The 12,250-nt window shown below is 39.8% G+C and overlaps 1 protein-coding gene across 1 annotated transcript; it reads left to right on the top strand.

The window, feature by feature from the left end:
• Window positions 1-2,225: 2,225 nt before the first annotated feature.
• LOC104589370 (galactolipase DONGLE, chloroplastic-like) lies at window positions 2,226-4,145 on the top strand. Its single transcript, XM_010247669.2, has one exon. It carries the CDS (start codon window positions 2,240-2,242, stop codon window positions 3,620-3,622), a length of 1,383 nt encoding a protein of 460 aa, XP_010245971.2. The 5' UTR covers window positions 2,226-2,239; the 3' UTR covers window positions 3,623-4,145.
• The last annotated feature ends 8,105 nt before the right edge of the window (window positions 4,146-12,250 follow it).

Genomic DNA, 12,250 nt, shown 5'->3' with positions numbered 1-12,250 from the left:
TAAAAGTCTAAAGAAACCATTTCTTCTTTCCACGGGTTATTAGGTTTTCTTGTTCTTTTATTAATTTAGTATAGATTTGTTTCATGGATTCTTTTGATTCAAGTTCAACAATACAAAGCACTTGACATGAGCCTTTGGTTATCTTTGTTAATTCAATTTTGAAATTGCTTTTTAACTTGGTTATTAATTTCATGTTAAGCACATTTTTTGTCTATATAAAAAATAATAAGTTCAAAGTTGAATAACTAAAAAGGAAAAGAAAATTATTTTTTCTACTACTTTTTATATGTAAAGAACTAGAAATATATAAAACTTTGGTGCCTCACTATTACTTCATTGTTCCCTTAAAAGCACACTAAAAAGCAACCCATGCATTGCAAGGGTCACCACTAGAGTTCACACCTCCTCTCCTCTCTCACACATGTGCATATTTAATTTTACATTAAATCATTAAAAACATAACAAGTCAAAATTAAAACCCTCATGGGTCTTCATTATGTTTTATAAAATCCATATTTACTATCTAATAGTCCTTCTTAAATCTCTCTCTCCCTCTCTCACCCACCCACCCACCTTATTATATTCAATGTTTGTAACATCTCCCCTCCCCCATTAAATCCCTCTTTTCCTCTTCAATATCTCTTAATCCATTTTGACTCTCTTTAATAAATAAGTAGGGAAGTAAATTGGATGGATTGGGGTAGGTTAAGGATCAACTTTAAATATGAACCTTATCTTAGACCCAAATTAATGTCAAAACCCAAATTTTTTCACCTAGTACATGGGGTGAACCAGTCTTCTTCTATAAAAATTTGAAAAACCATTTTTCTATTTCCATTGGTTATTAGGCTTTTCTCTCTTTTTTAATTAATTTAATTTAGTTTTGTTTCATGGATTGTTCTGATTCAATAGTAAAATGCAGTAAAAAAGTACTTAATGTGAGTCATTGGCTATCTTCATCAATCTAAATTGGAAGCTGTTTTTTTTTTTAAACTTGGTTATTGATTTGATGCTAAGCATATTTTTTTAGATTTATAGTGCTACACAACGGCCAGGGGATAGCCCATCTCCTAAACCCTTAACCCCCAACCTTAGCGATAGTGGGATTCGGTCAGGGGGTCCTATTACAACTAGCCACTAGAGAACCTACCAACTAAGCTACCATTTGTTGGTTTTCATGCCAAGTAGTTGATTTATGCATTTCTCATACTACCTAAGTTATATAAAAAGGAATGAATTTGAAGCTCAATAACTAAAAAGAAAAAAGAAAATCATTTTTTCTACTATTTTATACGTAAAAAAACTAGAAATGTATGAAACTTTGACAAATAATAACAGTTACTTCATTTTTTCCCTTAAAAATACACTTAAACAGTATCCTGTGCATCACATGAGTCACCGCTAGTTCTTACCAAGTGGCAGAATTTTACGCGAAGTTGCATGCCATTTCATTGTCACGTAAATGGTTTTATTTAAACAAACCAAAATTCTATTTAATTTGGTTGATTTATTAAATATATATTTCTTCTACTACCATCTCATCATTTTCTTGTTTGATGTAAAATTGACTTTAAGAACACCATGAGATGAACGTTTTGCCCTATATATGTGATAAGTATTTGGTTATGCTTAATTTATAAGATTGTATATGCTTTGTCCAAAACTTTATCTTTCTTATTGTGTTATTGGATGCTTAAATCAAAATATAGACACCACTTAATTTTCGGTAATTCATAACATAAAAACACTTGCACACAACAGCAGCAGAGGTTAGCGATCTACTTTTGTAACTTGCTGTCTAGGTTACCGGTTGCGAAGAGCTTCTTCTCATCGCCGCGTTGAAGTGTACCTTTATATATATGAGAAACAGACCCAAAAAATAAAAAATTGTGGAAATGTTTAGTTAATTTCACTCTCCCCCGCGGCTTCTGTGCTCCTGGTCCTGGGTTTTCAAGTCAACCAAGATGGAATGGAACCATCAAAATATACAATGCCTTTGGACCACACTCCATCTTTCTCTCTCCAGCCGCAACAAGAAACAACCGACCATATTGGTAAAACCGTGGATGTTCTAAATTTATTGTTTAGTCAATCCCTCGCTAAACATGCTTTTTTTTCTTTGAGTATTTTTCAGACGACGAGGATTAATTAATTAATAGAGCTTCGAACTACCACACTATATATAATCTAGCTGCCTCTCTTAGCTAACCCTTGCTCATTCCTTCTCTCTCTCTCCACCATGTATACGTTTAATTGCGTTTCCCTGCTGTCAACAGGTTTAATGGCAAACGTAAATCCGAACAGGGTTACAGTTCGGCCTTGTATGCGATTGTGTAGTCCTGGGCAATCTAAATTTGGGCAGGTAAAGTTGCCTGAGATGAGTGGATGCTCATCTTCCAGTCGGCACTCCATTACTGCCTCCATGATTGCACCAACGGTGCTAACTGCCATGGCTGAAACTAGCTCAGGACTGTCTCACGTGTGGAGAGAGATTCAGGGTTCAGACAACTGGGAGGATCTTATCGAACCCCTGGACCCTCTTCTCCGTGAAGAAATCGTTCGATATGGGGAGTTTGCCACCGGATGTTATAAGGCCTTTGATCTAGATCCAACCTCCAAACGCTACCTGAATTGCAAGTATGGGAAGAAGAACATACTGCGAGAAGTTGGCCTAGAGAACTCTGGTTATCAAGTCACTAAGTACATCTACGCAACTCCAGACATCTCAGTTCCGATTCAGAACGCCGGGACGTGTTGTGGCCGGTGGATCGGATACGTCGCCGTCTCTTCTGATGATGCAGTTAAGACGCTGGGCAGAAGAGATGTTCTGGTTACCTTCCGGGGGACTGTGACTAACACTGAGTGGATCGCCAACTTTATGAGTTCGTTGACTCCGGCCAGGTTAGACCCACATAACCCCCGGCCCAACGTGAAGGTTGAATCAGGATTTCTCGGTCTGTACACTTCAGAGGACGGCAGCTGCAAATTTGGAGTAGGGAGTTGCCGTGAGCAGCTTCTTTCAGAGATATCTCGTATCATCAACCACTATAAGGACGAGGAAATGAGCATAACTCTGGTAGGACACAGCATGGGAAGTGCTTTGGCTCTTCTTCTAGCTTATGACATTTCTGAGCTCGGCCTGAACACCGACCATTCAAACCGACAAATACCCGTCACCGTTTACTCTTTTGCCGGTCCGAGAGTCGGGAATTCCGACTTCAAGGAGCGATGCGATGAGTTGGGAGTTAAGGTGCTGAGAATAGTGAATGTGAATGATCCCATCACAAAGCTGCCTGGGGTAGTCTTCAATGAGAATCTAAGAGTTTTGGGAGGGCGGTATGAGCTTCCCTGGAGCTGTTCCTGCTACGCCCATGTCGGAGTCGAGCTGTCTCTCGACTTCTTTCAAATGGAAAATCCTTCATGTGTTCATGACTTGGAGTCCTACATCATGCTACTGAAATGTCCTAAGCAGATGCAAGTACAGAAGGATAGAATTAGAAATGAGTTGTTGAATAAAGCTAGGGAATGGCTCTGGATGAGCGCACAGAAGCTGGAGTACTCATGGCCGTGGATATTTCCTCTGAGGAACGCCGGTAGCTTTGTTCAGTCTCAGAGAACATGACACGATCGAGATCTGTAGCTAATACTGTACAAAATCCATCGGCATGCAATTGTACAACTTGTATACAGAAGACATTTTATTGAAACCTCCATGAAAGGACAACCATGAGGTTATATATAACTATAGATACATCATGTCAACTCAAGCTTATATATAGTAACGTGTCTTCTAACTGCACATCAATGCAATTGAGACTAGCGAATATAACTCCCAGTAATCCTTCTTACCTCCTGCAAATTAAGAGCAATAAGAAATCTTGCCATAGATAAATGATCCTTGTATTTCTGAAACATAATAGCCCTAGTTTCTGTAATTGCCGTGACTAAAGCTGAGAACGATGTTGGGTTTCTTTCCCATATATATCAGTTTCTAATCTTCCACTGCATCATCTTCTTTACGATGGGCCATGAATTTGGCTGGGAATGTAGTATCCAACGAATTAAACATATGGTGACTCACAACCATGAAACAGTACTGTAAGAATTTTGTAGGAGTGTGGAAATGGAAAAAACCACTACGCAACACAAAGGGGAGAAAGAAACTATGGGAATAAACCTTGAGAACATGTTTGACATTAACTAACAGTCTCATGCATGCGGAACACATGCTTAGAAAGGGGGATGCCCATAGTACACAATTCCTTTGAAAACATGTAGTGAACTCATCTGCTCTGACATATAGATGGCAGTAAATCTCCTTGGTAAGTATAAAGTGTATAGCAAATCAGTATAATTCCCAAACTCTTATAAATAATTAGCAAGTAAATTAAATGTTTGTAAGTGTACTTATCCATGTTCTTTTATTTTCAGGATTTCTAGGTAAATAACAAAATGGCTTTTCTACCCACAAAAAGTAAGTATTAAAATGGGCAAAATGGTCCCATCATGTTTTGCAAAAGTTTCACCAAGGTGGGTGGGAGATGGTATGTTTTACCGAGGGAAAGTGTAACTTTACTCTGGGGTCCGTTGCTTAAGACAAAATGAACATGGGAAAATTAGTCAATATATTTATCAACAAACGAAGGCCCTAATAGAAAATAAGTGTGCCATCCTTTTGTCCTTCAAATCTATTTCAAAAGTGTCATAGCCAGCCCACCCACATTTAGAATATAATCTTTGACTGTCAGTTTGATCATAGAGATAGCATCTATAAAGACAAGGGCCTCAACAGAAACCAACCTTTCTCCAACATCAAAGAGCCAAAAAGAGAACAGTCATAGGACACAGAATCCTGTTATTAGTATGAGGATGGTGGTGACGTCGAGATCCCCAATGACAAGGTCTACAGCCTCAATGACCGAGTCACTCATAGGGCTGCAAGTCGGGTCGAGTTAGGTCAGGTTGAGTCCAACCCTAAGGTCTAAACCCCCAAGCCAACCTTCAACCCGATCTACCCAACCCTAACCCTAACTAAATTCCTTTAACCCTACCCCAAACCAACCAAACCCGAAGTTGACTTCGGGTTGACTGGGCTCAGGTTGGGCCCAACCCAACCTTCTTCCCATCCCTTAAAATCTCAAAAAACTATTTAATCTCAATTCTTAACTCACTTTTCACTATAATTATATATATATATATATATATATATATATATATATATATATAAAATCTTATGATTTATTAGTATTTGTTTGTTGATGTTTTTATTGGTTCTTTTAGTACAAAATCGAAAAAAAAAATAAGTGTTTGAAATGGCTATAATTTACTATGAGTTATGACTTATGATAGATCTTTTATAGGCGTCTAACATTAGAGAAGAGATGAAGAATAAAATATTCAAAAACATAAAATATGTTATTAAGGTTTTAGTCTTTTCATTTAAGATTAAGTGAAGTGATTATTTTAAAAGAAAAACATGATAGTATGTAGTGAGGGGTATACAACTATCGTACATCTAAAGAATCAATATATATATATATATATAGAGAGAGAGAGAGAGAGAGAGAGAGATAGAGAGAGAGAGAGAGAGTCGGATTCGGGTTGGATCGGGCTGCCCAAGGGGTCAACCCCAACCCAAAATAAAGTCGGATTCCGACTTTTTCAGGTTGGGTTAGGGCCAACCCGGCCCAAGTTGCAAGCTTAGTCACTCACATTGAAAAGAAGCTACAAGTTGTTGACACCACCCTTACAAAGTGAAGAAGATTGACAGGCTCCAACAGCAGCAAGAGGAGATTAAGGAGATGATATTTCAACTCTACCCACCGGCTATAAGTACATAAATTTAGGTACTATAGGAAATGTGCTAGAGGGCACTCAACAAGTAACCAAAACGCACTCACATTGCAGCTTAAGCCTAAATCCCACACAACGCAACCCCATAGTGCAACGACCCTCAAATCATAATGGGAACCCTACGGTCTCTACCCTACAATATAAAAAAACAAAACATTATTGCAACGCAAAGCATACTAATTTCAACTTAAGTACCTCACTCCCATAGTTTTCATCCTACAACATGAAGTATTGAATCACTTCCATAGCGCAGAGCACAACTAGATTTATCTTAGCGTCCTCATTATCATGCTTGTTCTGCAATTTGATATATCATTTTGCAGTGGTTTCCCATGCTACGATGGTATTCTACCTAGGCATTGCATCATAGAAACTCAATTTATTCACACTTGATTTGTGATGAAAGACCAGCGCATAAACACTTCCATAAACATCTAAGTCACAACAAGCTTCTAGCTAGAAGAAGGGTAGTAGTTGCACTGGTGCTTATGTGTGCATTCCGTGGAGAAGGACAGGATCCTAGAACCCGGGATCTCTGTAGGGACACATGGTGAAACCCTACTTGTGCTTGCGTGTTCCAGATCTAACAGAACAACAAACTTTCCCGCTTGAAGAAAGTTTCCTTTTTCATTATGTGGGTTTCCTTCATAAGCTCTACTAGTTTGCATTCCTAGATTCCCTTAAGATCCCTCTACAACTCTTTCTTCCTCCTTCCTCCTACCTTCACAAAGCCATCCACTGTCCTTCAGGTAGGCCCTATTTGGGCCTAATTTAATTCTAAGATTTGGTTTTGCTTGATTTATCTATCCTTTTATAGATGAAGGCAATGCCTTCATTCTCATTCTTGAGCAATGTGAGATTTGGATCAAATACTAAATAACCAGTGCTACCATTGAGTATTTTTCCAAGTCCCACATTGCTTAGGCTATGAGAATGCAGGCCTTGCGTAGGTGGACAATTTACATAATTGAGTTGGCTCAAGTGTTCACACATATATTGACATGTGTCAATTAGCTAATATAATGTTACAATATATATTTAAAAATATATTATATTATATTACGGACCGGGCTGGGACAGGCCAGGTTTCCTGGCCAAGAATGATCACCCCTGCATGGATGAGGACCTGAATTAAGTACAGAATTTTTCAAATCCTTATCAGGCCTAGCATATTCCGAGTATGTAAACTTAACAACAGGGAGCATTGATTCTTGGAATGGGGTGGTGGACAAGTTCGCCACAAAATGGTTCACACTAGAGAGGCGCATGACCATGTTTGATCTGTGCAAATTTGAATAGAGAGCTAAAGAGGAATTGTTGGACTATGTCGTGCGATTCCAAAAAGCAACACACCATGTTAGATAAGGGAATCACAGAGGAGTTTGTGGAGTAGCACAAAATGAAACTCGCGTACAAATAGGCATTGAGAACCATGAGCTGCCTAGTTTTTCAAGAATTCACATGTTCACTCTACAATACATTTTCATCGTGTATTGAAAATATCTTCGGATGATAGTATCAGTTTCAATAAAGTCATCATCGAAAGATGTTTCTAATATACGGCAGAGATATGCTGTGGACTGTTGTGGGGCGGAGATGTGATCTAGTTTTTCAAAACTCTAGAAGTGTATTAAAAGGACCACCAATACAATCAACACTCTCATCAGTGTAGCAAACCAGTACGTCGCATTGGCTCCAGCACTAATATAATACCAAGAAAGTTATGCCATGGACAAAAGAAATCCCACGGGTAGAGGAGGTACTAGGTGAAAATACTTTTCTAGACAAAGAGATGATGAACCACCTCCATTTAGGTTGTAATAAAGAAGAAGTTATTTATATTATGAATAAATTATTTTGAAGATAGGGTGATCAACCTACCCCTACCCCCACCCAATGCTGACCCTGAAAGAGATAGACACATGATTTGATGGAGTGATTTACATTACGATGAATCTTTAATTCCTAATCACCTACAAGGAGTAGTGAACTTTAGAGGTGTAAAGTGGGCCGTGTCCGGCTGGCATGGCACATCCCATGGGCGGCCCACGTAAAGTGTGGGTCGTGCCATGCTGGCCCGCGGGCCGTGTCGACCCAAGGCCCAAGCCCGTACAGGCCCGTGTCATGCTGCGGGCCGGGCTGGCTCGTGGGCCGAGTCTCGGGTCAGTTTGGGCCGTGCATCAAGCCAAAGTTATTTTTTTAAAAAAAATAACAAAAAACTTAAAATTTTAATTTTATATGAATTTTGTGTATACAATTTCTTATATATACAATAATTAAATAAATTAGTATAATAAAATTAAAAAACTATTTATTTTATTAATATATTATTATATAATTATGATTTATATAATATTATATAAATATATATATATATAATATATAAATAATATATGGGTCGTGCTGAGCCAGGCTGTGGGCTAGGCCGTGTTGGGCCGTGGGCAGTACAGCCCGCTCAATTGTGCCGTGTCATGCCGGTCCATGAACTTAAAACCCCAGCCCAGCACGACCCACATGATCGTGCCGAACCTGCTACAGCCCGCGGACCATCATACTGGATCAGTCCAAATTCGTATCGGGCCACGAGCGGCACGGCCCGATTTACACCTCTAGTGAACTCTTCAACCTCCCTTGACACATTGGCTTTGCGATTTCAATAGAGTATTGAGATGAATGATTTCTTGGAACGAGGCCAATAAGACTTTAAGACAAACAATAGTCGGAGTGTTGAGGGAAATCTTCAGAGACCGAGTGTCCCTTCGAAGCAACAATAAAGGCAACATCAAGTTTTCATCCATGCTATCAATGGATCCAGATCATAACCAATCGCTTTATATCACAAACAAAGTAGGAAGATTTAAGATGAACCGGGCTCTCATTCACCAAAGCAACTTAATAAATCTGATATTAGTGCACACACTGCGATTGATGGGACTATCAAATGATGCAATCACAGGTCTACCCAAGGAAGTGACAGACTTTAATGGTAACATATCAGGCGTAGGGGGTTCAGTCATCCTTTCTTCACTAGTCAACAGTTCCAGGTCATCTTAGGTCGCACAACCTACCATGTCATGCTTGGTAGACCCATAATCCCATGGGCGGAATTAGGATTTTCTTTTGAGTGGCCAAAATGTAATCAACATGGATAGGAGGACTAAAAATTAGTAAATATAGGTAGGGGATAAAAATATAAGTAAAATATGGGTATTGTAAGGATTTTCAAGGCATAGGGGAGGCCTTGGCCCCCCTCTGCCCCCCCCCCCCCCCCCCCCCTCAGCTCCGCCCCTGCATAATCCCATTTGTGCCTCATGTTGTCTACATACATTTAGTGCATCAAAGCTAGGCATAACAACAAGATAGTGAGAATACAAATTGTGAGTGGTGTGGTAAAATTATATGCGGGGGTATCCTTAAAAGGTGAAGGAAGGCAGAGGGCAAAGGGTAGGTTAAGGGTTCTAATTGACAGAATTGTATATTCATTATAACTTTAGCCTCCTTTTATAGGGAGAGATCCCGACGTCTGGAAAGGAAGGAGCCAAAAGAGTTTGATTCCCTCTTGGAAATGGAATCTTTGATTCATTGTCAGTTATCAGGGGGCATCGTTAAGATTTCACCACGTGTCTTATGAGATCTCTATAGGACGAGGTTTCCTTTCGCCTGAGGATTCTCATAACACATGTATGCTATTTCCTTTTGCGGGTCTTTTATACCGGCGTGGCGTTAATGATGTCTAAGCTAGTTTTACGCATTTCTTCTTAATCCTACCAGACATCCTGTCACGAGTGACATCGGTTAATCGTTATATTTCTGTTCATCGCGGATTTGCGATGGCTTTGAGCTCATCGCAAGTTCACGATGGCTCTGAGCTCATCGCAGGCTCACGATGGCTCTGAGCTTATCGTAGGACCATGGCGACCTCGAGTTCATCATCGGTACTATGGCTTTGAATTCATCGCAGGTCTATATCAACCTTGAGCACATCACAAGCTCGTGTATGCTTTGAGCTCATTGCAAGTCTGTACATGCTTTGAGCTCAACACAAATTTGTGCTGAATCGTGAACTCATTGTGGGTTTCACTATACCATTGATGTGAAAGTCAGGAAAATGGCTCACTTGGGCTAGGGAGTCGCCACCCATCAGTTACGGAAATTGAGGTAATGGGACCTCTGAGAATGCTTTTCAAAATCGTTTTGTTTTAATAGTGACTCCAATAACTCGAGGCATCGGTTAAACCAGTCTGGAAAAGACTCGAATGGGAGAGCGAAGGGGTTAGGCACCCCTCTTCCAGGTCTAATAGGTGGGGCCCACATGGTGCCTTAAGCGAGCATAGTTGCAAATACATAAAAAGCAGCTATAATAAAGAAAGCAACATACTGAAAATAAACTAACAAAGAAAACCTATTTAGTATTTTTATTTTCCCTTTTTTATCTTTTTTTTTTAATTTCAATCCGAATCAAAGACCTACGTCCTCCATCAGCTCGAAAGGATGTTCCCTTTCATACCCACAAACTAATCACCTTTTGGATGTAAGGGCCTGAGTAAAAGGTTGGAAGATTATTCCCGCACCCCTTTTCTATCAGAGCCCCCACCTTCAGACTCAGTGGAATGGTGTAAAGAGAGGAAGTTCAAACCTCTCAAACTGATTCAGACAAACATTTCAATTCGAGTACACCCAATCATTCAATACAAGCATGCATAAAGCATCATGTTTAATCCAACCGATCACCCCTCGTGTTCAAATTCTTATGTTAATCCTTCCACTTAACAAACAAAAAACGCCAATCCAATACACTGATAGAGAGAGAAGGAACGGTCTACTAAAATCTGAAATCTGTAACCATTCATTCGAATAGATAAGTAAAAGGATAAAATGAAAAGCGAAGTAAAATGACATCATATTATTGTAAAAACCAAAGAAGAAAATAAAGAGAGAAATGAGGAAATATGCAAGTCTATTCTCTAAAAAGTATCTTCCTAATAAACAAAAACATGCAACAGTCAGAGATATAGAATGGATTAACAATGGGGCTGGATGGGTCTTGAGAATAGTAACGGAACCGGCTAGCAAGGGTTTTCACCAATTCTGATAACCACCGCGATGTCTGTTATTCTATGTTAAGATGCCGAAGAAAATCAAACGAAAAACAAAATACATAACTCAAAGGAAGAACATAGTGAGAACAGTGGTTACTTGATAGGATTTCCGCCTAAATTGCATGGATGAAACAGGGGAGATTTCAGTTTGCTGCAATCTGGAACTGATAACTAGAACAGATGTAATCCTCGTAGATCACAGCCAGGATCTCTGAACCCAGTCGGTGTTGCGAGATTGGTTAGTTCTATTCTAGTTGTTTGTCCTTATAGGGCGGCTTCCAACAGAAATTCAAACCACCACTGCCGCTATCCTCTCTGTCGCGCCGGCGGAAAAAATACAGGATCAACAATGTAATTAATGGGCCAAAGTTGACAGAGAGAGCCGGTGAAGCACTTTAGATCTAGATGTGCTCCAGAAAATGGTAACAAATCACTGAAATCTGCTTGAGAATGCCACTATGTTCTCACCTTAAGGATGAAAAGATGAATAGTAGAAAATGGCGATGGTGGAAGAAGAAGAAAAGGGGGAGAGAGGGAAAGAAAGATAGATAGAGGGAGAGGGTGGTGGTGGTGGAGAAAGTCCGCCCCCGCCTCTCCCCTGGTCTACGTTCGAATGGGGAGACGATGAACAGCCGATTCTGAGGGATATTTGAAGAAGAAGAAGAGAATGTGAGGGTGTTGGAAAAATAATAAACAAAGGAATGATGGAACTTATCGATAATCACTTTCTAAACCAAAACTTGCAGTAGTGTGATGTTGCAGAACTGCAAAACTAAGAAAAATAAGGCTGAGTGGTGCCACTTGGCCACTCTTCTTAAAACCAAATTTACCCCCTACAATGCAGTCGGGTGATTGCAAACTGGTCACCAAGACAAAATAGCCCACAACCCACTAGTAGGTGTGCATTCGCTTACCAGACTTTCGCAAACCACAGAGAATTGATGCTCATACTCAAATTGATAGAGAAGACAGAAGACTTTCGAATGTGTTGTGTGTCAAAACTAGGTCGGTTTTGAGTGCCCTTAGACCTGAATGGACACAAGGGTGTCCTTTCAAATAGGAGCCTCTTCAAAACAGTGCACCTGTTCGAAGAGGCACAGGGAGGAAGAGACACGAAAAAGAAAGAGAAAACAGTTTTTAAAATTAAATTCAAAATTAAAAAAAAAACAAAAGATTAATCCGTTAAAAGCAAAACCGATTCGGTGCATCACGCGCACGTACATGTACACGCACCAGCACACTCGCCCACGCCCCGACCCAGTTCGGCTCAGTGCACGCGTGTGAAAAGCACCCCCAAC

This window comes from Nelumbo nucifera, chromosome 1, assembly GCF_055504915.1.
Source record: "Nelumbo nucifera cultivar China Antique chromosome 1, China Antique-T2T, whole genome shotgun sequence".
NCBI classification, from domain to species: domain Eukaryota; kingdom Viridiplantae; phylum Streptophyta; class Magnoliopsida; order Proteales; family Nelumbonaceae; genus Nelumbo; species Nelumbo nucifera.
This window is presented reverse-complemented; position numbering and strand designations above follow the sequence as displayed.

Coding starts and splice junctions, on each gene's coding strand:
- LOC104589370 (XM_010247669.2), top strand. CDS start 2,240: ATGTATACGTTTAATTGCGTTTCCCTGCTGTCAACAGGTTTAATGGCA.